This window comes from Branchiostoma floridae, chromosome 4, assembly GCF_000003815.2.
Source record: "Branchiostoma floridae strain S238N-H82 chromosome 4, Bfl_VNyyK, whole genome shotgun sequence".
In the NCBI taxonomy this organism is placed as follows: domain Eukaryota; kingdom Metazoa; phylum Chordata; class Leptocardii; order Amphioxiformes; family Branchiostomatidae; genus Branchiostoma; species Branchiostoma floridae.
Genome location: NC_049982.1, coordinates 18,110,080 through 18,138,074, shown reverse-complemented (window position 1 = coordinate 18,138,074; position 27,995 = coordinate 18,110,080). Strand labels below are relative to the sequence as shown.

At 41.1% G+C, this 27,995-nt stretch overlaps 4 protein-coding genes across 4 annotated transcripts; 3 read left to right on the top strand and 1 right to left on the bottom strand.

Moving 5' to 3' along the window:
- The first annotated feature begins 350 nt into the window (after positions 1-350).
- LOC118414608 (prostate stem cell antigen-like) lies at positions 351-3,432 on the top strand. The gene is made up of 4 exons (XM_035818766.1): positions 351-504; positions 921-1,033; positions 1,440-1,524; positions 2,972-3,432. Exons 1-4 carry the CDS (start codon positions 456-458, stop codon positions 3,103-3,105), a joined length of 381 nt encoding a protein of 126 aa, XP_035674659.1. The 5' UTR covers positions 351-455; the 3' UTR covers positions 3,106-3,432.
- A 29-nt stretch (positions 3,433-3,461) lies between these two features.
- LOC118414607 lies at positions 3,462-7,822 on the top strand. The gene is made up of 4 exons (XM_035818765.1): positions 3,462-4,455; positions 5,197-5,321; positions 6,854-6,941; positions 7,281-7,822. The coding sequence occupies exons 1-4, from the start codon at positions 4,377-4,379 to the stop codon at positions 7,406-7,408; spliced, it is 420 nt and encodes a 139-aa protein (XP_035674658.1). The 5' UTR covers positions 3,462-4,376; the 3' UTR covers positions 7,409-7,822.
- A 406-nt stretch (positions 7,823-8,228) lies between these two features.
- Positions 8,229-16,497, bottom strand: LOC118414606. The gene is made up of 4 exons (XM_035818764.1): positions 16,349-16,497; positions 9,887-9,982; positions 9,385-9,525; positions 8,229-8,968 (listed from the first exon to the last, which is right to left on the bottom strand). Exons 1-4 carry the CDS (start codon positions 16,465-16,467, stop codon positions 8,806-8,808), a joined length of 519 nt encoding a protein of 172 aa, XP_035674657.1. The 5' UTR covers positions 16,468-16,497; the 3' UTR covers positions 8,229-8,805.
- A 6,893-nt stretch (positions 16,498-23,390) lies between these two features.
- On the top strand, positions 23,391-26,574 carry LOC118412797 (prokineticin receptor 1-like). Its single transcript, XM_035815819.1, has 4 exons — positions 23,391-24,118; positions 24,595-24,783; positions 25,032-25,164; positions 25,621-26,574. Exons 1-4 carry the CDS (start codon positions 23,655-23,657, stop codon positions 26,005-26,007), a joined length of 1,173 nt encoding a protein of 390 aa, XP_035671712.1. The 5' UTR covers positions 23,391-23,654; the 3' UTR covers positions 26,008-26,574.
- Positions 26,575-27,995: the final 1,421 nt, after the last annotated feature.

The following is a 27,995-nucleotide window of genomic DNA, read 5'->3' as shown; positions in this document are numbered from 1 at the left end:
AAAGAGACGTCTGAATGTTCGAATCATAAAATCTTTATTCGTACATATATATTTTCTTTACATTCATACCTATGATTACCCTGTGAACATGCCCTTCGAGAGATAATTGTCACCGCGACCTTTCTGTACCATACAAGCGTCATTGATAATTCATGTTGCCCGTTCATCAACCATCATGTCTGTCCTTCTACACGACGTTTACCTGCCAACGCCATACAGGGAACAATGCCAGGCTCCACTTTCCAACGAAGAACAATTTTATCTCATAAAATATTCAACACATCGGTGTCCAAAACATGATATCAAGACCTTGTAGACAATGGGGCTGTGCAATCATGCACAGTGATGTTACCAGGTGTGGTGGTATAAGTCTGGACAATCTGTTGTCAACAACATTGTCGTCATTTGAACAAGCTGAGCCGGCTGTGCTGAGGATTGCTGCGTGAAGCAACGCCATGGATAGCAAAGTTGTTCTGATTCTGCTGGGGACTCTTGTCGCATCTGGTAAGTGCAAAAAAGTGATATAACTACTTAGTATACTTAAGATTTCTTCATTGTCTGATACATACACGCCCTAATATCTTCAAACTTACGAAATTTATATAGGAACGCTTTTCACCATAGGAAGATGAAATCCTTTGTTTAACGGGGTTTTACACTCTACTGTTACTGCGCGTAAAAGGAGAAGGAAAAAGCAAATAAAGCTCCAAGTACGATTCACGCAGAATATGAAAGATTTGAAAAGCAAACAATCCATATCCATAAAGTCTTAAGAGCGCAGTGATCTGCTAGCTAATGCAATCGCAGCAAAGACAATATCTTTAAAACAGGATTCAGGAGCCTGCAGAAGAAAACAAAACTACTCTAGTGGTAGCATTTCGTGCTACCCAGACGTCTAACATGAGTTCCTCCCACCGCAGGCTCAGCCTTGGTGTGTTACATGTGTGACGGAACCGGCGATGACTGCGTCAAGAATTATCAGAGCCTGAACAACAACACGGAGACCTGCGGTGGTCTGAACACTAGATGTGCCGTAAGTAGATCTTGTTTTCGCCTACTGTAAAGACTCATACTGTAATTCAGGCTTGCGTACGTGTGCGGACGGGAATTGCTGACTATGGGAGAGCTGTAGTAAGCGGCTACTTATGGGGCATATAGACGTAGCCTGGAGTCCAGCCTTGTTCGCTTTGGGCCGCTCCCGAAGGTCGCTACTTTTTGGCGAGTAGCGACCTTCGGGAGCGGAACAATGAACACACAACGGTCTTGCCCTAATCTAGCTAAAGTGATACAGGGGTAGCTGAAAACTAGCAAGTTAATCTCAAGAAGCAAACTGAAGCTCTTTCTTCTGTACACATATGTCGTCTTTCTGAATTACTATAATCTGTAAAAAGCCTAGGGTGGTTTGTAAGAGTAATGGGAATTCTTTTTTTCCTTGACAGGTCACCTACAGTAAGCTGAATGGTGACTATGTGACGTTCAGTCGGGGATGTGCCACCTCCGTCGCTTGTGTCTGCCTTGCAGGAGGTGAGTTTTTCCACACAAACACACTCTCTATTCTCCTCTGTGACCACTGGGTGAACTCTATGAGATTTTGTTCGAAGAAACCAGATATCATATCCTTTTCGTCAAACGTAGATTTACTGAAGATGTTCTACTCTTGTTGTTGAACCATGAAGACCAGTCGAACTTTAAACGAATACTCTATTAGTAAAGAACGTACAACAGGTAGAAGATAAACAGCATTTTATCTTGCACTGTAAATTGTACCAGAAGGAACGAATTGTACTTTATAACAATATCATAAAAGAGTTCCCATATTAAACATCTTAATACGATGGATAAATTTCTATTTTTGATGCGCCTAGATTAACACTTTATATCAAACATTATCTGTTCCTATATATACACTTTTACAAAGGAGTGAGAAGATGTTGACCATCCTGTTAGCTTAGCACCTTCCAATAATTACATTGTAACATCTATTATCATAATACCGGTACGTTTACGACGATTTCTCTAGCCATACTGATTTGACAAATTGTCAACGCATCATTTTCTCCAGTTACATGTTGCTGTTATAGGTTACCCTTGCCACTTCTTCTGTGTAACTTTTCTGCCACTCTTGTCCTGCTAAAAGCGTAATATTGTAATTGTAACACGCCGCGGAATTACACGGCGAACGGGCGCATGGTTGGGAGGGGGTACAAAATACCGGCCGGAAGAAACACGGCACAATTAACTGTCGCTATGTACCTTTATACATCCTCCATGTTCCTTCCTTTTCTGTTAGTTAATGCATAAAACATAAACCTGCATGAGCATACAAAATGTCATGAGAAAACGGACGTATACTGTCAAGAATTTTCATTTAACTTCTGTCCGGCACAACCGCTGTGACGTAACACTTCACTGCTAGCGTAAATATAAAAATGGCGGGAAAATGGCTGCGTACGTTCAATTTTGCCCATTCAGTCGTAGATCCGGGCTATTATGCAACGGTTCTTCACACTTTTATATGAGTTGTAGGTCACCAACAGAAATTCAAGATTGTTGTTGAATCATGTTCGTCTTGTGCCATGAGCATGTGTAATTATGATCTACAAATCTGGCGATGAACGTGACAGTGTGTTTGTCCCACGACGAGCTGCCTACCCCGAAAAAGATACTGAAAACTTTTGGCCTTGTTGTCTTCGAATGCATTGTTATCGATGCTTTGTAAATGATGTATTGGACACCTAGATGTCTGAAGTGTGCACACCTCAGAAATAACTATTGTTGCATGTGTAGATCTCTTTAAATTCCATTATTTTTTATCGGCCGGTATAAGTCTTACGGCCGGTATTATGCCAATGCATGTTATCTTATTGCTTTTCTGCATATGTCTGTTATCAGTGACATGTACCTAGCCCGTCGAGGCATATGAATGCACAATAAAGGTCTTTCATTTGATTCGTTACCTTTATCCCTGCAGATACCGGGGCTTGTAAGAGATGCTGCTCTACTGACAGGTGCAACACCAGCGGTTCCTCTACTGCGCAGGCCCAGGGCATGGTCGCCCTGCTCGCGGCAGCCATCTTGTCAATGTTCATCGCTGGAAAGCAATGAGGCAGATGATTGGTCAAGGTTTCAACGAATGGCAGGGTGCCAGTTAGTAAACGATGTGATAGACAGGGGATAGGCGTAGCTTGGCATTCCCGGTGTGCCTTATGAAATGTAGTCTGATCTCTATATGGTCGATCGCTATAGGTGTAGTAAGAATTTCCAGTTAACGTACAAGAAGGTCATTTTCCGCCGAATTTGAAGTGAGTGCTTTAAATATACACAGTTGTGCTATATTCTAAACAACACGTCAGACATCAGGCATCAGAAATAGTGTTTCACTCACAGTATAGTAGTTTCCAATCGTGCTTAGCAAGTTCAAGAAAACCTATGTAGGCAAATGAGCACGAAGCGCTCATGAATCTATATGGAGGCTGAGTCTGCTTGAAGTCCACCTAAAAGTAACAACTTTTAGGCTGCATAAGAGACGAAAATCTAACGCGATATCCTTGTCATCCATCATGGTTGTTTCAGTAAGCGCTGATATAAGTTAGGCATGCCCTATAGCATATATCATGTAAACAAGTTTAACAGATGGTCAGGTCCCTGTCCGTGAATTAAAGAATATAATAAAAAAACTTCTCGTGACACTTTGATCGAGAATGGAAAAAAGGAGCTGTCGTGTCGGCTTCTTATCATAACAGTTAAACCCCTCTCTGGTACAAAATATGGCATTTGTACCGTGGCCTATAAGATTGGTCAATGCCTACGTGATTGTTACGTCCTTGTGGCCGCTACTAACACAAAAGACACAGATGACACATATGGAGGTCGCCATTAAAAATGCAGATGGCTAGGGCGGTACCAAATACAAATTATGTTGATGTCTCCCTCTACTGAATGAAAATAGTGTGGTGTCGGTGGAAGCTGTTACGCTGTGGCGTACGTATGTTAGTGAGTCGATCTGGTCCAGTGACTCTCTAGTCTAGGGGCTTCCGGGCAATACGACATTTTGATTTTACAGTTTACCTTGTATTCGGCATTGTTAGCTTAGAAGAAACAGGGTTGCCCAGGAGATTGCGTGACAATACCTAATGACATTTTGATCAATGAATGCGTTTCTACAACCCCTAAACTGTCGCAACTACTGTTGTAAAAAATGTTTTATGAACAACCACGCCTTAAATGAGCTCAGCACGCAAAAGCACTATTAGGGGCGGAAACCTAACATAAATCACACGTGGACATGTTGTAAGAATAGAGAAAATACCAAAGCACACACAGAATACCGACCAACCTACGTGTTAAGTACCAGGAGAGGCGAGAGGAGTGGCAGAATGAAGAATACCGCATTACGTACAGGTGTGAGCAGCTCTGTTGGGACCATCTTACTGATAAGCCTTATGTGCATAGCGGGTGAGTTCATAGAATAATTAATATTATAGCATTTACAAATACGTTGACATTATGGACAGGTACATTAAAACGTTTGAATGTCTAAATGTTTAAAGCTTAAAAAACGATTACGATATCTGAAATGGAATCCTTAGAGATTCACACAATCATATTCTAACCAACCATATGATAATAGTACGTGCAAACTATTCTTTTAGTATTGCTCATCATTTTTTTTAGCTTTTTTTAAACTTATCAATAAAGATTATTGGTACTGCATCGTCTTTTGTTGCTTGCTTCAATGTATGTATAGCTTTGGCTTCTTTAGAACAGATCATTGGGGTGCAGATTATTTTGTGGTAGAAAAGCCTTAGGGTACACTTAATGGCATTTGCTACCTCAAGGTTCTTCAGTTGTAAAATCACGTTAATCCTATACTTCCGTGGTATAACATTTCCTTCATAATCATCAAGTCTTTGTATTTTTTATTTCACACAAGCTAACAAAACAAAGTACATTCCATGAAATAAAAAGTGCAGTGGTGAGACAGAGACCAAATAAGCTTAAAAATCTGAGCTCTATAATTTTTTTCAAAATCGCTCGTCATTGGCTGATTCCACTGTGTGGGTGTATTTCATATATGTCAGCCAAGCTGTAAATGAAGCTACGGAATTTTCAAAATCTGAAAGGTGTTTCTATTGTCTATATAACCTCCTTGGTACTACTTAAGTCATCGACATGAACCTCCTACTATGACTCCAGCTCCCACAGATGCACTTCGCTGTTACTCCTGTTCCGGCATTGGGGGCGCTTGCCAGAATAATCCCACAATCCTTCCCGCCAACGCCTCTCAGACGGACTGTAGTTCAGGCCTGGATCGCTGTGCGGTGAGCGTAGCCTACAGTACTCGCGCGCCCTACTAGAAGTCTGCATGTTGTTTTTGCACGTATGTGTTTTAGACACAAAACAGAGAAAAGATCAATGGAGAAGTATATTCTGTTTGCCATTAGTCACTTTCTTTTCATCTGAAACCGTTAACGTTGTTGTTGGGCGTGTCCTTAAGGTTGCGCCATGGTAACGGCATGAATAATGTATGTATACTCTCTCTGGACACAGGTCCATTATCGATAAAATATATCTATATACTAGAGTTCGGCGACCTCATACCTTCATGAAAATTGAGAGCTTTCGTAAATTTCATGCAATTGACTAACACATTAACATAATTTATGCATGGTGTTGTTCATCATTGACTAACGTACACATGTCACAATTATAAAATTCCCATCATCAATCATAAAGCGGTTTTGAATTTTTACCTAAATTATGCAAATAATGCATTTTACATAAATATGGTAATAAGTTCCTCATTACCATATTTGGTATCTGCTTATATTCCACCCATCATAATTAACATGTGTTACATTTATTGAAGTCCAGTTATTGAAAACAATTGAATTATACAATTTCCTCATTAATTATGCAAATTAAGCTCTCATTTGCATAACATGTATATCATTATGAACATCTTTGCCTAAGGTACCCGCATGCCTAATATGATGCCAATCCGTCAATCCTTTCTTCAGTTATCCTCTTTGGAATGTCTTGACAAAAACGCCCCTGCAGTTCCAAAATTGAATGTTAGGGGACTGAAACTTGCCCCACCATGGCACTGAAAGCTATCTACCACCAAAATGTCAAGACTATAGCATATCTGGAACAAGAGATACATTGAAAAAACTGCTATGATAGAATATTGTCATTAATTATGCAAATGTAGTCCTATTTTGCATAATTGGTATTTTATCTTGTACAACATTGTCTAAGGTACCAACACACCAAAAATCATGAAAATCCGTTGTTCCCTTCTTGAGTTATCCTCTTCAGAAATTTTTGACAAAAATGCCCCTGCTATCCCCAAACTAGACACTAGGGGGCTCAAACTTCAAACATATGTCATTTCTTCCTGAGCACAAGAGCTATCTAATACTTAAAAATCGTGACCATAGCATGTTCGGAACACCGTGATAGCAAAACCGGAAGTTGCGCTGCAGTACCAAGGGGAGCCGATAGGGGGCCCAAAATCTAATCATTTTCAGCTTTCATCACACACTACCAACACACCAAGTATGAAACCAATCCGCCCAACCGTTCTTGAGTTATCTTGTTTACACACACATACACAAACACACACACAGACACACAAACGCAGGATAAACTAGAACCTCCATGACATTTCATGGAGGTAATTACTCCTAACAGTATTTTGTACATTTGATATTTTGATGATTTGCACGACTGCTGTGTGAACTTCAATAGGAATTTCCACTTGGAATTTGTCATTTTCTTTACTCAGAGATATGCCAAATAACATTGGATGTGGAGTACTTACTGAGCATTCTTTTTTGCATGCGTATAGAGTTCCTATTTCTTGGATGATGGCAACATCACAAGTTTCAGCAGGAGTTGTGCCCTCTCTACTGGTTGCCAGTGTCCGGTGGAAGACGGTTAGTCAGGATATTCTGTATCATTCGTCCTCTAATCAATATTGTACTTACTGATGTGGTATAATGTGGAAGCCCAGTTTAGAGTTGGCACTAGATGTTAAAGGAAACTGGTTGCAAACCCTACAATGCTAGATACAACCCTAAGTCAAGTCTTCATCTTGGTATGACTAAGCATGTATTTTGTAGGTGAAAATAAACAACATCATTCTTGTATTAATCTAAGACCAGTCAATAAAAAAACAACATTGCAGTCCAATGTAGTTATCACCAAATAGGCCAGAAAATGCATCTCAACGAAGGTTATCATTTTGACTGTGAAGTATGCCTTTGTATCTACAGGTACTGGTGTCTGTGTCCTCTGTTGTGAAGGAGACCTCTGTTTGACCAGTACAAGCTCATCTCCCAACGGTGTTCCTAGTATCCAGTGGATCCTCTCTCTTCCCTGGTTCCTCTACATGTCCGTTTAGAGGGACTCCGTATACACGGGTCTGAAGGTGAAACTAAAGAGAAGACTTCATTGAACAGTCGTCATTGCTAGGGAGAGGATGCGTAAATGTGTCTTTAACCATCATTGCATAATTTCCCTCGTCTGTTGAACCGTTGGTAGGGAATGAATGCTTTCTTGAACGATCATTTGAGTAGAGATAGATACATGAAGAAAGCATTAATAATCTTTGTGCAGAGGAAAATAACGTATCTAAATTTGGACTGCAACGTTATATACTAGTATTCTATTATGTTATATGTGCTGGATATCATACATCGTGATATTCACGTTCACATGTACGTACAGTAATCTATACCACCCTTGGAACTGGTGCACCTATGTATTAGAGCATATTGCCCAAGCAAGCCCCGGAAATAAAGAATTTTACAAGTATTAACATATTTTGTTAGGAAAAAAATCAGTTCTATTCCACAGTGTGAAATGTCGACTTTATATCCACCTATTACGACTCCATAACGATAGGTGTATAACGTGGTTTCTCGTCTCGTGTAATTGCTAGGTAGAGGGGCGACCCCATGACAGCATGTCCTGAACGGTGGCTGGGGGGATTAGGTTCTACTAATTAGGTGTCTCTTTTAATGACATGCATGGTAACAGAACATGACCCAGTTTCCTCAACGTGTTTGTACCCGTATTTTACTCAATCATGAAGAAACTGAACCCCTGTAGGCGGTACCTGTTGTACGCCCAAGACGTTAGGTACCACTACAGTAGTCGGAAAAAGAACGATGAAGCTGTCGAATGGTATGTAGGCGTACAAAGTCAGCCATGTACACATCTTTTCATTTCATAAGCATAATTTTTATTCAAAGCTACTACCATTGCTTTTTTTTCCAATAAGATCCTTAACATAGATGGTACATGCATCTGTGACCATATTTACAACCTCAGTCAGGATTTCTTTCTTTAGTTACGACAATTCTGAGTGGACGATAGTTTTCTTATTCAAATGTTAGGCAAACGCTTATAGCAAGAATACTGTCATTGATTGATTTGGGCATACATGTAGGCCAACATGAATCGAATCTATCTGCGAAGATCAGGCCATAGAATGTATAACATAACTATATCATCAACTTTTAGATTTGCTCATACTACACGAAGAGTACCAACACGTTTGAAGGACAAGATATGATTTGTAGGAATTTGTGACCGATTACAAGCGATCTTTTTCCGATATGCCGCAGTTGGACGTTTTCACTTGAGTCATGTTCCCATAGATAAATATGCCTTCTTTACAAAGGGTCACTTTGCCAATTTAGCCGTTGAGGAAACCTCAAGAAGAAGATGAAAGCTTTGAATTTTTTTTATTTTCACACGAGCTAGCCTGTGAGCGAGGGTTTTCTCCCCTTTGACCTATGACGTATCTCTGCGCTTGCGCCCTGGTGCACCGACACCGGTGTCGGTAGGGTTGTCCAGACTGCTCAGGTTGTGCGACAGGCGATTGTTCATACACCATGCGGTCTTACAGGCTATCTTCCCGCGTTTGTAGACAGGCCCCTGGGGTAGGCCGTCCAAACTGCGAATGATAAAAGAGAAAAAAGTGACGTCAGCTACTTCATTGTCATTTCGGTAAACTCTTTCTAGCTCTTATGTGCCTGATCTTTTATGGACATTTCTATCAGTTTGGAGAATGATTCAGTACGAATGACAAGATCAATGTTGGGAGTAGATCATACTGTGCCAATAGTTGTGGTGTTCGTGTGAATGTATGTTCTTTTGGAGGTCATTCAGCACCAAGGACATGGATCATTCCGTAAGTGTGAAAGCTCCATGTCAAGAACCTCGCAGAAATGTCTTGGTGGTGAGACTGAGCATCTTGAACAAACGCCTTTTAAGCTTGCCTTGTCATGTTGGCATACACGACAAAACGCTTCACATAATCTGCGCACAGAGAATATAAGATAGAACAGAGGAGCTGCCTTTATTACTCACCCGTAGCCAAACTCGTTAGGCTGCGCAAGTTTGTCGACGTTCTCGTTCACGATCTGCAGCACCTCCCGGGCCATGGCGCTCACCACGCGCCCCACGTCTTCTTCAGACAGACGGAGGCTGGCCTCGGGCAGCTCGCCCCTTCTGTGGAACAAAGGCTTATGTTAGTAAGAGGGGGCTGTGTCACATCATGATAAGCATATATTCAGTGATGTTGAAATACAGATGTGATAGAATATGATGTCATAATTTGCAGGCAATTCTGAAATATTGTTGCCATCACCTATTATTGCCAATTATCTAGTGCTAAGCGGTGAAGTAAAATAAAGTCTAAAGCTCAAAATAGATTTCTATGGGTTCTCTCAAAATAATATATTGCAGATGTAAGTTACTGAGTGAAATTCAAGAATATACCAAACGGACAACCAAAAAGTTGCAAGAATGTGCTGCATTTAATGCCTTATTGTGCGTCAGGAACAGTAAGGGTCTTGTTTCCCGTACTCACGCTGTGGGGGCTGCTGTGCAGGTGGTCAGGAGAACTGAAAAGGTCACGCATGCGCAGAGAAGAAACCTTCCCACCTCTGTAGTCATCATGTTGCACCTGAAAGGAAACAATACATGGTATCAATTGATACGTGGTTTTATTTAGAACATCGTTTTCCCTCAATTATTACAATCAACATGCATGTCCATGTCCAGATACTATACTTGTTTCATTAACAGAATGGAGACAAACTTCAACATATACCAGGTGTGCATTTTTTTATCCGAAGCTGTAACATCAATGAATCGGAGAGATCATGCTCAAACATTGCACTTTCATAAGGATAAATTTGATATCGAAAACACAAATTGAATTCACAAATTCTTCCTCTGCTCTTTCGAAATTTCTTGAAGAGCGTTTTCAATAAATATCATATTCCTCCTTCAGTTTGAACTTGAGTCACTGGACACAACTGGCATTAGAAGAACAATCATCTTAGCTGACTTCAGATGACGACATGACGCTAAGTAAGAGGACATAAGAGCATCGTAGGCGTAGCACCAGCTTGTCTAGATACCCTGACAGGTAATTGACGCTAGAAAATCAGGTTTAGCGACCTTCTTGGCTCATGTGTTGAATGTTTGGCAATGCGCCATAGCATCTGTTACAGCCGAGCCATAAAATGATGAAGGAATCTTGGGGATTTTTCTGGGCGTCGACGGCCGTTAACGATACCGGTCCCAGATAAGTAGGTAATAAGGCGCGTCTGTGTTCAGGGCCCTTTTCGGTATTAGACTAAGTACGCATCATTCAATGACCACTCGTTAGGATCACTTGTGCAAATGGATGAATTACACTTACGCTCAGTCATCAAATTTAATCATCACATGTGTAAGGTAACACGGTCCTAGTAGAATACAGAATGCCTATCAATGCATCATGTTGGAACCAACATATTAGGGACATTTGTTCAGCTTACCTAGTCAACAACGCACATGGATTTTAATTCTATTGGAGCAAAGACAACTTATTGAACAGAGGACCGATAAAGGGCAGCTGGTATTTTTTGTTCTCATAGAATCAGAATCGCAGAATAGGCATATTTCTGGTAGAAGGATATAAAAGCTCTTGTTGAAGTCAAATGTTGCATATATATAGATATATTCATGGTGGTGAACTCCGTGCACCTTAAGGTTAAATAATTATCGATCTTCACGCCTGGCGTCCACCTTTCCGTGCGACGGACTGAATGTTAAATAACAACCTAATGGTACAAATCTCTGTTGCGCCTTGATGCTAAGCAGCTTCAGCTTAAGATGTCAGATCAACCATAAAAAGTCGAGTGAAAACCCTTTGACAGCATTACAGTATACCTAGCTTAGCATTAGAATGCGCGCTTGGTGACGTCTAATCAAGAAGTTTCCGTAATGCTAAAGCAGCCATCATGATCTGGCTGCAGCTAGGTTGCACGGATAGGAGGTGCAATTACCTCCTTATCTACGCCAGGTAATGAAGGGTTGGAGGCGCATACAATCAGCCAGAATTACCCAACATTATGCTTACTCTGGAACTGGTACTTTACATGACAATGCTTCTACCAAAAGCGAATAACGAACAACATATATGGATGAATGCAAAATGGGAAAGAAAGAACTATATAAAGAAGAGAAAACTTTTTCTCTTAGAGTTGTGTTATAGCCAGGACGTTGGAGTTATAGTGTGTTATAGTTGGACGTCAGGACACTTGGAACGAAGTCGTAAATATTTATAAGTTTCTGCCTTGTAAGGTATCCCTGAGCTGTATAATTGACCTGAACTCTTCAATCAATCAACCATCCAGCCAGGAAACCATGATGTCATTGTTTCTCGTATCACCTCAACTGGCCTGGTGTCCATCTGGAGACAAGTGACGCTAGCTTGAACTAACCAGCGTGAAAAGGAGGGTCACATACCGTCACCCGTCAAATTTACCTGGCGCCATTTTAGTCGGTACTGACATGCGTTAAAGGAGAACAATTAGGGATGGTGGAGCTATTCGGAAGCAGGAGGAGGCCATAGAATCCCTGGTGGGAACAAGCCTGCTGGGAAACCATCCTGTCAAGTTTATGTTTTCGTTTAGCTAAACTCTCTCTTCAGCGCGGTCTGTACATGTAATCGGTGAAAATGTATCTGTAAAATAATCAAGACTTTGTATGAACTCTTTCAGAGACAATCACTTTTCATAATTTTAAACAAAGCTTTATTCTTTTAATGTAGAGAACTACGTTAATCTGTCTGTTTGTATACTTGTTAGTCTGTTTATTCTCGAAATCAACTTGTGTAAATGATTTAGATGTCATCATGTTGCATTGTAGCGCTGATTCTATCGACCGTTGTAATTTGGTTTGCAATTCATTTGCCTTGAAACTGCTTAAAACCAAATAAAGCTCTTATCTTATCTTAAAACTTATCTGCATCCTCATCAAACTCAAGCTAACATTACAACAAAGCTATTCCAATTCTTTGCATTGTCCTTCGAGTTTGAGGAGGTTGAGGTAATATGGTATATTGAACACTGTTAAGATCTTGGCCCTTTCACAAGTCTACTATAAGTTGACAAGTTATATTCTCATCAGGACAGGGTGCAGGACTGCAGGCAGGTGACGGAGCACCTCCCAACTGCCTTGTCATGTTTTAGATGTCGCCTTAAGTATCAAATAAATGGATACGTCGCCTTTATATCCTAAACTTGGCACATTATAACTTTAAAAGGACTTAATACCATGAACAACTTCATCACATGTCCCTAACCACACATTCTGACCTGGAGATATTGGAAATTCTATCGGGAGTAAGTTTATGACTTTTTACAGGCACATAAAGTGCGACTTCATCAAAATTGCATGGCCAGTCGTGTATGGGGTTGTACGTTGTTTGCAATCTTCAGTAGTAAAATGGGCACCGATTTATGTGGGGAATTGATTCCCATAACTGCGTCACAAAAAGGTAATAATCATGATGGTCGTGAGTTAATTCGCACTGGAATAAATTGTACTGGGTCAATTTCAATCTAGGAAAACTCCAGGATGAAAATTTTCAAGGAATTCATAGAACCCAGTACTAACCTGTCGTCTGAGAAAACACACACCTGTTTCAACGAAATGTAGACGGAAATGTTTAATCAAATAAGATGTGTCCTATTTTACATGTCCTTGCGCGACAATATTCCTTACGCGAAGCGTCAGCGTCCGTGTCAATGGATGGCTATCTATATTCTCAACTTTAAAAGACGACCCGTGGCATTCTAGTGCAGGCATAGTTCTCTAGATGTCTAGTTCGACAGAGAACAACATTTTACCTCTTTAAAATTTTTTTGTATGTAATGATGATTGGCATAATTAGATGACATTTGAACTAATCTAGATCAAATTTGCATAATCAATCAGGAAATTATAAATCCATTGTCTTCTCTGATAGAACAAAAGTCAAGCGGGGATATATGCAACTGAGAAAGGGAGGAACATCAATAGGTATAGATTATGTAAAATGATGAGTGGGGTAATAGTGTAATTTCATAGACGGTAAATGCAGGAGATTTCACATTCAAAATGAATTTGACCAACATTAGACAGAATTGTGCAAATTAGGGCTACATGAGTTTTATTTGCCCAGATAGGACTTTCAAACTTGGTACGACTCTTGCTAACCGGGTGGAGACGATGTTATTTTGTTATCATCTATACCAATGAACCCGATTTGCATAATCAACAAAAGCACTTATATTACGTCACGTTAAAACGTTACCATCATGAAACGAAGGTGTGAGATAGAAATGTAGTTTTCTTGCGTGTTAGCACTCATCAGGACAGGATGGATGAAGTTGTTGCTGAAAGCTAACATAGTCATCCTGAACTACTTTATTCTCTTGCCGCGGACATGTTTATCACGGCGTCACTTGCCTTGACCGTTCTCGTCTCCCGCAAGAACGGAGGTACCGGCGAGGAAAGTGCTTGGTAATGAGCTATTGAAGACGGAGCTCCACCACCATGGTCCACTAATTATTTTGGCTCCATTTCAGTTGTGGTTAATTGCACCTTGCCCAAAGCAATACTCTTCAATAAGCCTCAGTGGTACCTGAGCCAAAAGATGATATGGTCGAAGCGGGACGGCGTTCCTTTACAAATGTAGGTGGAGGACTTTTGCAGCCGGTTTGGATAGGGATGAGAATTGGTCGTGGAAAACACCAAGTTAGCCATTCTAATAACTTGGAAAGGCAAGAAAATTTACATTTCTGTGTAAACTACGTCTTGCTTTGCAATGGCAAAGCAACATTTAAATATCTCTTTTTCATGAACAACACCGCCCCTGTATATGCTAACACCTATGACTTAATGCAACTCAGACCGTGTGCACGAAGACAGCACTTTATCTCTCACTCTGCCTTATCGTCCACTACGTATTACGAATTACTTTAGTGTCTAATTCCATGGCACGAGCCATGCTTTAATGTTAATCGCAAAGTCTTCCCTTTCCGGAATGGCCACATGATCCAATCTATGTCTTTTATCTAGTAAGTTTGGAGGCTGTGCACATGGATTTTATTTTACCTTGCCTCATATTCGCAAACTAAAAAGCTTTTATCAAATTTTGTAAATAACGCACCGTGAACATCCCTGCGTTAACCATTGATGTTGTTGAAAACTATGACAGTGGTTAATGGTTGGCCAGGGGCATAATAGAGGTATCGATTTGATTCGCATCGATCAATAAATGCTCTCTCGTTTCTTTCTAAATCTTCACACCTCTATGATGAGGTATCTTCACATATCTATATGACTGTTGGTGAAAGAAGAAATTCGAGCAGTAATAACCATTACTTCTTTCAGGATCAAGCATACTTTGAACAGTCTTTGAAACCTCAAAAAAACACAGGGGTCTGAGTAGACCGGAGCACTGTCAAATTAGTTTATATCTGATGAGATTTGAAATAGAATTGCAGGTTGCAATGCAATCTACATCCTCTCGCAAAATCAATACTACCCAACCACTCATCTCAAAGTTAGCAAGCGTCCTCGGCAGTATCTCGGTAAAAAAACTTTTTCACTGTTCCGGCGTTACCTGATCCACAATCAGCAGTTAGCTTTCCTTTCAAATTAGATCTTAAAACTGCAGAGGAAATAATAGAAGGGATTTAAGGAACGTCATGACTGCTGCCGCTGGAATGGTGCTGTTTGGGCCGTGAACGATTGGCGATAGCAATTGGTCAATCAAGACCAGACCACCTGGTGTCGTTCATGCACCTGATGGTCCTGAAATAGGTTGATGGACTGAGGTTCGGAGTCCGCAATGGGAGACATTACACGGTTGTCTGACGTGTAATATGTGCCAGGAAACCGTCAATCAAACTTAAAATGTCCTTCGATAATTCAGAGATACATTCAATGGTCAAGGGTCCATGGCCAAAGCCATAAACTCTAAAATGCACCAGAAGAAAAGCTATACAATCTACAGGTGGAAAGAATCTATGACTTAAAGCATAATTAAGGGTAGTCCTGTCTATATTGTAAACTACCACCACGTTCGGATTCAAACAAGAGAATCTTAGTGTATATCCAATCTATTCATTGTAGAGACGCTGAATTGTTTTACCTGCGTGGTGTTGACTGGTTCGTCCTCTCAGCATAAAATCATCTGTTTTATCGTTTGACCACGATATTACACGGTGTTCAACTGCTCTACTGACTTACAATTAGTTCGGGGTTCGGAATTTTACAGGCGTAGAGCCCATACACAATGACGGCATAACACTTAACGTCAGTCAACCTCTGTAGTGATGTCGATTAGATCTAGCAGCTGTAGTGAAGTCAGGGTTTTGTGGGCACGTCTTATGTTGTCTGAACGTAAGGCATCAAAAGAAACGGCGCACGGTCTACACGCCCGGGGTTTTTAATTGGAACAATGTAATGCTCGGATGTAAGTTTGCGTCACTGTCATGAAAAGCAGGACGAAAAGACTGGTAGCGCGATTTAGTTATCAAAAATGCCTGAATCTCACTTCGATTTTGATATGAACACTGCGTAATCATGGAATATAGAAAATAATGTTAGAATTTTTGCGGGAAACACGTTTAAGCACATTTCATACGTAACACTTCTTATATCGAATTGTCGCCTCTAGAAAGTTTCAGGTGGCCATCCTCGACGTGACATGTCATATGGATATCTTATACGGACTGTCAAATTGGAACGCATCTTATTTATGATATCTCTAGCAGTAGTCGGTATTGCTTTGAATTTTTCTACATGGTAGACTTACGCCTTGCTTTTATAAATCCGTCGATATGATATCCATTCGAAAAGAACCGTCCTAAAACATTTGTTGGGAAGAGGCAGCGTAGTAGAAAACTCAGCGCTTGTTGACAAACTCTCCGTTTTCACAGCATTTCTCAAAAGACTAAATTAAAACAATACCCCGGTAACGTTCAGATAAAGCAACAGAACGTACCTGCTGTCCTCTCGGCTTGCCTGGTACGCTGGAGTCGGGTCTGGGTCCGCTGGGTCCGGCTGGATGTCAGGCTGAGGTGTCACGGCGCCGACTGATCGATACTCGGACAACTTTTCCATTTATATCGTGCGCGTGACCACGTGACCTGAGCTCATGACCTATGTGCTTGCGCAAGAAAAGAAAATTAATGCACCCACCAATAACGGAAATGTCCCTCGATTAAGGGGGATATGTGCATTTACGTCGTAAGGTTAATCCTGGAAAAATCCACAGAGCTTCTGAGAAGGTCTGCTGATTTGTTTGTGAAGGACAAAGGCTGCTGCCATTAAGGTCTTCATCAATCTCACAGAAGACCCGTACTACTGTCCCGCCTGTTTTAATTTCTCACCCGCCAAATTAAATCACAGGCTGTAATTTCCCAAAGCGATCATTACGCTTCCCGGGCGGTGCGCCTTTCCGCAGACACGGAGAGGGCGGGGAGGGGGAGGAGACAGACAGCAGCCTTCATTATCCCGTCTGATTGACATAAATCTTCATTTCCGCTCCTTCATGGTTATACTGAAGGACGACAGAGCTGTAAATGTCGTTAAATAAACACATTTCAGGCAATTTTCCATTCATAGATGGAATCATCTTTTGCTTAGTAAACGCCATTACCGTTATCACCGTTTCCAGGTGAGCACATGTTGTTGCAGCAGTGGGACAGGTTAGTCTGGCACAGAGAATTGCCACACTGGAGTTGCTGAGTCAGACAATGGACAAAGTAAAACTATACAGTCTTTATTTCTACACCTGTTGAGAGAGGAACAGTTGTAGACCAGTGGGCCTATCGTGTGCTTCCCGTGCACAGCTACATGGACTTCGCAAACTGGCGCGCGTCACCGGACAAAGTATGGCATCAGACAAAACTTTCGGGAATTGATATCATGTACACTTATAAAAGATTCGGAAGTGCATCACCTTACGAAGGAAGCAATGGTATATGAGGAGTAAGATGGCCACACGTTCACGCAGTCAAATGGCTTGGGGCCTGTGCTAAGTTTGAAGGGTAGGAATGCCAACAGAAAATGCTTTTTCGCTCGTTCTCATTGAAATGTGCCAAATAGCGATTTTACGTTTGAAAAAATCAATCACCTCATTTTCCCGTCAAACCTACTTTATTGATTACGAACATTCCTCTCTAACGATAGCCAAAAATAGACCCCAAAAATAACGACTTTTTTTCGACCCATTGGTTATGTATTACAGCAGGTAAAGTTACAATGTTACCGGTAACGTACGTTTGTTACGACAGTACTAGTGCACTTTACCAATCTTCGAAGTTATATACAGTTTTGGCAACATCATTTAGGTATAAGAGGACGTAACTTGGGATATCTAAAAAGTTATCTTTTTACAGACAGGTCAAACAGGTAAGCCGATAGCGTCCCACCGAACAATGATAACGTTTGCTATAGTCATTTTTGTACCATATTTCGTCAAGCAATATGTTGACTACAAATGACAGTCAACAATCCTTTCTTGTTCCTTTAGAAAGCCAGAAAAAGTGCAAAACGTCTTATTTCTTTTATGTGGCTGATATAAAAGTCGCAACCGTCTTTACCGTGGTGGTAACTTTGTTACCTATTTTGACGACAGATAAAAAACCTTGCATAGCCTCCAATATATCAGTGACGGTAGCGATCTGACGTGATCTGTCAGGGGGACTGGGTAGTTGGCTTCATCTGCCGAACAATCACTATGGGAACTGAATTGTTACATTTTGGGTTACTATATGAATTCTTCGTACCTTCTCAAGCGACCGCCAATTTTAAGGCGCCCTCCCGTCCTTGAACTTAATTTCTTCCAAGCCATCAACCAATATGTTGTGGTGCATCTTTTGTAAAACATCATAGAAAAAAAAAGCAATGGTGTTGCCTGTAATTGGCTACATATCAAGTCGTGAAGGCTGACGACAGCGTTTGGTGCATGTCAATCCGTATTTGGCAACAGTTTATAGAACAGAGAATCGATGCTTTGAAGAAAACTTCATATAGGCAGTTGCCATGGTCTCTACAGAGGGATGAATGTACATGTATATTCAAAGACAGTGTCTGTCGTCAGAGGATACACACGGGATTTGGGCATCATGATGAAGCTGCAGTCAGAAATAACGTGCGTGTTCGGATTATATATTGAACTTGGCCCTGACGTATGCCGTCGTAACGAGATTGTCAAATCAGGCTGAACAATTGCTCGAAAACCAGGAAGGGGAATTACTCTTGATATTGAAAAGTCAATGCACATTTAGCCTCCATAGTAGGCTCTCTTGGGCCTTTTTCCGTACTTAAGCAACGGTCAAGCGACACAGTACAAAAAGAAATTGCCAGCAAAAGTGCATTATGAGCCAAAATACGGAAAAAGGCCACAGAGAGCCTACTATGGAAGCTAATGCAGATTGATATCTCTATGGAATAATTAGTTTTGGAAATCGTTGTCATTCTAGGCCCATATGTTGACTGTGTCAGACGATGGCCTGGTGCAATGTCCGTTGATGCCCCTTGTCCATTGTTCTGGTCCCGCTTTATCGTGTATTCCCATATGTTTACAGCGTCTTGGTCACATTCATGTTGAGCATGTTGGTCCAACCGGTCACAAGTCACATTCGCCGTGACATGAGACTTATTTGTCACATTATCTCATCAATTCAATAATAAGAGAAATCATCAACTAGTATTGGTAACAGATAAGTTTACTGTCGAAAAATGATATAGAGGGGCTCTATCTCATTGATTCACTAATGAAATGTAGGCTTCTAAAGGAAAGCATTATATAGAGGGGTTCTATTTCATCAATTCACCTATAAAGGTACATGTGTCATAAACTGGTGAGACAATGTGGTAACCATTGTGATAACCGTTATCACGTGAAAAAAGGTAGTTTTTCGACTGAAAACCTTTCAAACTGTGATAAATGTGATAAATATGCCAGGCTGTGAGTTGGACCTGTATGATTAGACCAATGCAACAAAAGGAATTGCATCCGCAAGCGGTTTGTCCTCAGATGCTGTTTTCTATTAGCTGTCTCATTGATGTACGCAAGGCAGGCGATGGGTGAACTATCCATGTGTGATAAGTATACAAAACAGTATGAGGCATTTGTGTGCTTTGATAAACCTCTAGATTGGATTGACTTCAGCCAAACGATTTCGATAAACATGACAAATTTTCAGTTGTTAATTCCATTACTTTACGGGAGTACGTAACACATGAAAGAAGTATTTGATGACCTGTATTTCCATCAACATGCTCCCCCTGTAATTTACCAGCATATCAATTGCCCATAAGCATATTTTAATCACACGTTTCCAATAATGAATACATACATTAGCAATAAAGACATATATTCATTTCGTGCATTTATTAAGTTATCATGATTTATCTGTACATTAGAATTTCCAAACTACCTACCATCTTGGATTACCATAATTGATGGGCAGGGCATTTAGCCAATTGTGGGGTCCTATTAGTCAGAGCAAAAAGTCATTTGTTTGCTCTTTGATCGACTAATCGAAGGGCAAGCACGAATCTAGCTATTCAGCGTGAAATGATGTGTACCGAGTGTGGCATTAGAGGTGAAACGTTTTATAGACGCTCCAGTCTGGGCTCCAGTTACGCGCCAACAACGCACGTACAAAGCAGACATCAGGAATTGTTGGGACTTTGGAATACTATTCTGTTTGCAGGAATCCGGGTTACAACAAAATTACTTTTATTTACAATATTGAGGTAATTTGTCCCTTATGAAAATCATTTCACAGTTACATGATACAGAATACAGTAAACCACGATGTGCAGTATTGTCAATTCAGATCAAGGATTTGATGAAAAAGTAACATGAAGGCCTTCTCTTTTCTCACTGGACAAAGTTTCATAGCTAAATCGATACCGATGTGATTGACCCCAACCACCATGTCATTTACAAGACAATGATAAACTTAAAGGGTTAAAGGCCTAGTCCCTAAGGAAAATCTTATTTGAAAGCTCATTGATAGCCACAGATTAAATTTCCATTGCATTACTTTTGGCTGGTATTGTTTATTCATCTATTGATTTCAGTGAAACGATCATTTAATCAACTCATACGCATGGCTTCTATATCTGGGGCTGTCGATCATACTAGTGACTTCGGGTAGTCTTGGAAAGATACTGAGTTCTTCGAAGACATCAGTGACCAAAAGACGTTATTGACATCCAGTAATGTATTGTTCCCTAATCTTTAACTGCTGCTATGGGCAGTTTGTTAGCAGCTCATATCAGTAATCATCGAGCGCCGGTCAATAGGGCTGCGTAAGCGATGAAAACATAAAAATTGCTAATTAAACTCTACTGATTCAACCAACCTAATCAAATGCCTTTTAACGGCCTACTAAAGAAAAGGTAAGGGAACTTATACCTTTATATGAGCTTTAAAAACACGAATAGACAACGCAGTCAATCTTCCAAAGATGACACGTTCTTGGTGATGACAAAGACTATCCCCACAAGGCTAATATAACATCGGTCAGCCGTACGTGGCACGGAAACATCATACAGAGTAACTGATTTTGGCCTGACCAATTTTAGACATGACAATCGATCTTCTCGCCAGCTGAAACAAATGTAATGCTGTGATCTCTTTTCCAGAGTAACAATGCGTATTAGCAAAATGAACTTGGATGATATACACTTAACTTGTTTCTTGATATTTCCTACACTACCATTGCTTTGTAGTGATTTCTTAACAGTAGTCAGAATTTAAGTAAAGCCGTCACTATGTACCAATAACAATTCCTTCTAACAATTCCATTGGCTGAAATCAATACTTCACATGGCATTATTCACTCATGATAAAGATGTAAGATTGTGCTTGATCATGTGACGTTTATAACCCTGACACGCTGACTCCTCCATGCCGTATTGGCCACCCCCTTTGTTATTATATCTTTAAGCAAAGTTTGTCACAAAAAATACAAAACTACTTGTCTCATGGCCAGTTCCCTAGAGGTCTGTACTACCAGATGACTGCAAGTAGCTTTGTCGGAAGAACGTCCCTAATAGACCGAAGTCGACACGCGTATCGCATTAATCGTGAGGTGGGAATAAATGACCTAATCACATCAGTAGTTATGGCCGTCACTTTAGACCTGTAGGCTCCTGAGGGTAATTGACCGAAATGGCCCGTACGGTGTGTACGTGACCAACAAGTATGGAGATACATGCCTCCCGGTACATACAATTGATCAATTAGCTTTCCTGGCGCCAACTGGATTCGTGCTGAAATGACATAGCTACACAGAAAACATGTAGGAACAAGAGGCAACATGTGGTTTCACAAAGTATGTAACTTACCTGGTTTGAAATTTCGAAGAAATTTTCTCTACACCTGATGAACAAAAAAAGAATGATTCATCCAAAGTAAGAACAAGTCTTGCAACTTTGTCTAGAACTGCAGAGGCGTTTAGGTGGGGACTTTCAAACAGGATAATTCAAAAGGGAAGAATGAATCCATGAAGACCAATGTATTGGCATATAGGTTGGACAAATTAGGACAGGGAGGATAACGGATACATAGAGCTAAACTTTTACCGTCAAGCGCCAACTTTATCAAACATATTTTATTTTTCAAAGCATATCATATCAATCTTGGATATTTGGGCGCAAAATATTTCAGACGTAGTGCAGAAATTAGCGATTAAGCCCTTTAAGCCCTCTGTAACGTTCATCAAGCCCTCTGTAACGTTCCATCATATTGTCATCTACAATCTACATATCTACATATCTACAATGGTGTGTAAGCTAGAATTACTAGAACGTCAGTAAACAGCAAACTCTTTGATCAAAACTCTACCTCTTACTCCTGACGATAGGCAGAGACCAGCCCATGACCACCTCCTGACCTGACCAAGACGCTGTCGATGAAGCGGAACTGATGAAACTCTCCTCACGGTGCGGTGAGCCCGTGTGTGCAGGTGGAGGCTGGCGTACAGGGACAACCTTGAAATTGAACTGAAATGGCTTCTTCTCTTTTAACGAGGTTGTTCGCTAAAATTCGTTTGGCGTAAAGTAGAGAGATGTGTTTGGAGCGTCGTTATACATAATAAATGGCCAGTAAAGACTTGGGAATACTTTCTTTAAATTTGGATACAACAGGATATTGCGTCTTAGTTGTTGTTCGCGAAACCCATTACTCTTTTCTCGTTTTATGACCAAGAGTAGACATTCCTATTAGAACTAGCTCGACATAAAGTTAGTAACTCTTGTTTTTTTCTGTCAAGGTTCCTGTGTCAAGTCATAGATTATTCACATACATACACAGATACACTTACACAGACACACAGATACACACACTAGACACACACACACACACACACACACACACACACACACACACACTCACATACACACACAAACACACTCTCTCTCCCTCTCTCTCACACACACGCTCACACTACTTTCCTTACTAAAATTAATTTGATCTGCAATGTCGCCCACTTGTCCTCCAATCATTTATTGCAGGACGTGTGTTGGGACATACAAGGGCTAATGTGCCAATCAAATGACTAACTACAAGGTTGGCGGATAAATGGCAATGTCCGAGAGGTAGCCTTGATTTGATTATACGCTATATGACTAAGCTCATGTGAAGGTTGGTGTCGTTACCAGCCTTGTAAACTAACTTGCATGACGCCAAATATTCAAATTGAAAACCAAACTTAATAACTTACAAACTTACTAATTGGAAGTTTCATAACTGAACATTCAACCCCATACCAATCACTTGGAAGTGTCTTATATCAACCAGTGATTTCTTCAATGTCAACCATTGAGAAGGAATTTCCGTTTGCCCCCTCAGACTTTCCTTCAAGGATTCCAAGGGGCGATGCCCCACGAAGGCCACACGGCCATGGCCGATAATTTACGTGATAGACTAAAAAGCTGCACGCGATTATGCTTGCCTAGAATGCCTTCGCTGGTACATGCTATTTGGCATAACACTATGCATCCCCTGTGCTGGACAATGATGAAAGTAAGTTAGAGTTTCATCTTAGTGTTCTTGTACAGCTGCCATAAAACAGATAAAATGGTAATGATTCTGAATACTTGTATAACCATTTCTTGGTCAGATCTAAAGGGGCTACAGCCTCCAGGGGTGTGATAACTGAGTCTTATCAAAGGGAAAGGAACGCAAAGTATCCTGGCCTTTCCATCTGGTATCTCATTCACATTGAAATGTTTCAGAGCAGCGGTTGGTTTTCATTTGATATTGACAATATACCGTACTAAACATGGAGGACAGCTACTATGATTATAGTTGGTACGAAGAGCTCTTCCTGTTAGAAGATGATCGGCAGAGCCATCTGCACAACCTGTCTATTCCCGTCGTGCCTTTCTCCAATGTTTCGAACAACTCCACTTCGTTTGAGGACAGAGATGTTCCTGTCTCGGCGAAAGTGATGGTCGGTATCATCTACGTCCTGACGGGAGTTCTATGTGGCTTTGTGAATCTGGTGCTTGTTTTCTCTGTGGTGTACTACAAGAAGATGCAGTCGGTGACAAACATTCTGATCGCAAACCTGGCTTTGTCTGATTTTGGTTTAGCTGTTATCAGTTTGCCATTCTCGTTGGATTATTATATTGTCCACACGCGGCTGTGGCGTCATGGAGAAGCTGCCTGCGCCGCCGTCAACTTCATGCAGATGGCGTCACTCTACGTGTCCACATATTCTCTTGTCGTCATCACCATTGACAGGTAACTTTCCAAATTATCATGTCTCAGGCACATCTGATTCTTTCTGGCTCCACTGACCTTTTCCGCAAAACAACTTATTGATTTTGCATGCATTTGCACATTCATAGACGTTTGTATTGGTGTTTTATTTACCTGAGTATCCAATAAGATGCGTTGCCTATGGTTAGAAATGTTGCTTCAGAATTACACAAAATGTAACAAACATGCTGTCGCATACAGTTACTCCCTTACGCCCAACACCACATAGTTCACAGAGTGATGAGATGTCCTTGTGATGTTTGTTTTGGCCTTGGCGATACGAGCTTGACCTTTCCTTGCATTAAGGGCACCGTCAGTTTTCACACATCTTATCGCAGTTGGACTCACAGCTCTGAATACTGATTTAAATGTGGAATGATAGGAAATTTCAGTCCATCGTAGATTCACATCCTTTCTTTAAGGGGAAAACTTTGACTAGTAATATTTTAATTTCTTAGATACCTTGTGATCATCCACCCACGGCTCCCGCGAATGAGACGGAAGGGCTTCTGCGCAGTGGCGGGTCTGACATGGATGACGTCAGCGCTCTTGGCTGTTCCCGCAGCGCTGTACTCTCGCGTGATCTCGTATCCGTCGCGTGATGGCTCCTATTGCGGGCAACTATGGCCAGTTGGACAGCGTGCATCGTAAGTAACAGAAGTCAGGTCGGCTTTGCTTCTGGTGTTGTATCTAAAGAGAGGGGTACATGTGGACGTACTTTGCCTCCCTAGCGAGGATTATAATAAAGTTTGAATAAACGTTTTGAATTTCTTTCTATTTGACTTACAATACTGCAATAGAAATCTAAATAGCTTTGATCATATCGGCTGCTCGCCTCCTCAAACTCTCAGTGCTTTAGTTGCCTGGAATAAACATAAAGTACCTGTGTTTACAGTTACCGAGCTTACTATATCGCCGTGTTCGTGGCTGAGTTCGCTTTGCCGGTGGTAGCGATGTGGTACTGCTACCTTCGTATCCTCGTAAAGATTTGTAAACGCAGAGTCCCGGGACAACATACGGCGGCACAGGTAATCCTTCACCGATAGGGTACTTTCGTTAGGTATACGTTGCGGTAAAGCAGGTCAAGTAGATGCTAAGGAGAGTAACATGCTTGACAATGCAAAAGGTTTGTGAGGGGCTGTTTGAAGTTTGAAAATAACGTTAATTGTCAGAGACAGACAGGTTGGAAGAGGTGCTTGCGATGTGCTAAGAAGTAGTTTCGTTATGACCCGGCCCGCTGGATTGTAGACCGTCTCGAGTCCAAAAGACACCAAAATATTTTACCCTAAACTCGATCATTAGAATTCAGTTTGTGAAGTTTGGTACACTGCCTGTAGTGCGACAGCAGAATTTGGGTTAAAGGGCATTCCTTTCAAAGTTATACGGTAATACGTTTGTCCTGACACACTGTACGTTTGTATGTGTTATGTATCTGTTATTGTGTTCACGTTTGTACATGCCCATTCCTGTTCATTTGTTGACAGACTGACCAGTTGGCGCGGTCCAGACTGAGGACAGTGCGCATGCTCATCTTGCTCACCACGATCCACATGCTGTGCTGGGCTCCGTATCACGTGGTGTCGCTCATCCGGGACTTTTATCCTGACCTTCTCAACAGCCTCCTGTTAAACAACACGACAATGTACATCGCCGAGGGGCTAGCGATGGGCAACAGTATGATGAACACAATTCTATACATTGTAATCAACCCCAACATCAGGTCTTATCTTAAAGCGGCACCGCGCGACTTTTATCGGTGCTGCACCAACAGAAAGGGTGTATCAGTTCGCCGACAGTTCCGATTGTCGTCACTGAGCTTGGGCAGCCTCAAAGGAAGCAAGAAACGTCAAATGTCTGCGGAAAGGGCTTAGCGCATGATATATATTAAGCTTTGGGAAAAAATTCCCAAAAAGTAAGTCGAAAGGAATCCTGTACAGTGCAATTCTATGCTTTCTAACACGTTGGATATCTTTATTGTTTGCCACCTTGTCGGGGAAAAATATTAAAACAGATAAAACTAGTGGGGGGTCAATTCTTGGAAAAAATGTGAGGCGATTTAATTTGCTGCTACAGTTAACCTTCCAACAAAACTACAAACATGTAGTAAGACATCGCGTTTGCATACTTATAGAATCATTGTCAATTGCAATTTATTTAGGTTTCGCTCTTCGTTTCCTTCGGTGTTTAGTACCTTACTTTGAACTTTCCCTGCCTCTAGCAGTAAGCTCCATATTTTAATGCCTACTATCTGTGTGAATTTTCTCTCAGCATGCGTGAAAGACGATAGACATTATATGTGCTCGTGTACGCGTATAGTGTTACCGACTGTAGAGCATATACTGTTTAGTGGCCACTTCCATACAATTTTGTGTCACCTACTGTGGAGTATACACTGCTTTAGTGGACACTTCTTTACGCATTAATAATCTTGTACATTATTCTTGATCTATGCCATGTTTCTCTGTCTAATGGTCCACTTTACCTTCAAAACAAGCTTAGGCATCAGGTCTTCTCTGTTCAGAACGAAAACGGGCATGCAAATGCCTATCGGTACGCCGACCCGACTGGACAATTTGTCTCATCGCTAAGGCTGTTCATTTGCAATCCGTAGCTCCATCCAGACCATTGTGCGACCACATAAACCACATCCCCCTTAACAACAGCCACACGTCCGCGCATTTATCTTCCTTTATCACCCATTCGGCGCGAAGGCAAACCGGCATTCAACGGTGCTACCTGTGGTCATATTAGCTTTGCGATCTCGTAACGCCAGCCCATGTGCGTGACGTCCAACTGACAAAGTCACCTCTGGTACCGACCAAGACATACATAAACACAAAGATGAGCTCCTGAATTGAAGTATTTCGTACAAAGTCCAAGAAAATCCATTGGTGTTTGGTGTCATTGATAGGTTGTGTGGTTGCAACAAAAAGTACTTGAGAATATCCTACAATGAAAAGCTAGACCTCGAATCCAACGATGAATCGGTATTTGAAGTATTGGCGAAATAAACTTATGTGATTCGAACATGGCAGGTGGTACATTAACTGGTACAAAATATGCAAATAAGGGCCTAGAAATAAGGGTGAAAATCTAATAACATAATTCCTTGATTTTTGTAGCAGTTGCAGTGGTTTGTGATTTGAGTGCAGAGGAAAGTTACCAGTGTATCCCCAATGACATATGTTCCATCTCATTGGCACTGTCATATTGACTTGTAGGGCTGGGAAATAACCCCCGTGCTGTATGACAGGAATGTTATAAGATTACTTGTGATGAAAACCCTAAATATTTCATAGGGGTATGAGGTCTCCTATCTCTTGTGTTAATTTTCTTTTGCTAGAAGGCTTCCAGATTCTTCGCACGAAATACCAGGCCATTGAAGCCTCAAGGCAACTGGGGACGGGACAGATAAAAGAGACACATCATTCAGGCTGACAATAAGGTTTTGAAACTTTCCTTCATTTGTGTCAGTGATATGAAGGTTTATATGCCAGTTTCAGTGTATTTTCATTAAAGCCTAGCCTGTGTTTATACAAAACAGCAGGTTTACCTTCCCAGGCATCATTATCTCCCTCCGGTACTCTTTTGTCCCGGCAGCTTGTTAACCACCCTTTGACACGTTTGCGACGCACTGCATAGAATTGTCATGATGAGAAGCATTTAAAAGGAAGGAACAATATTCGTAAAAGCTTCTTCATGCCTCATTTGAACTTGCACCAGTATTTTATGGACGTCGCTACAATAATTGCTCCGCAGGGACTTTAAACACACATCATTTGTCCACAATGGCTGACGTGTGAAGCAGGCCCACACTCTTTTATCTCCGTATCCATGACGTTTTACAGCTATATCAACA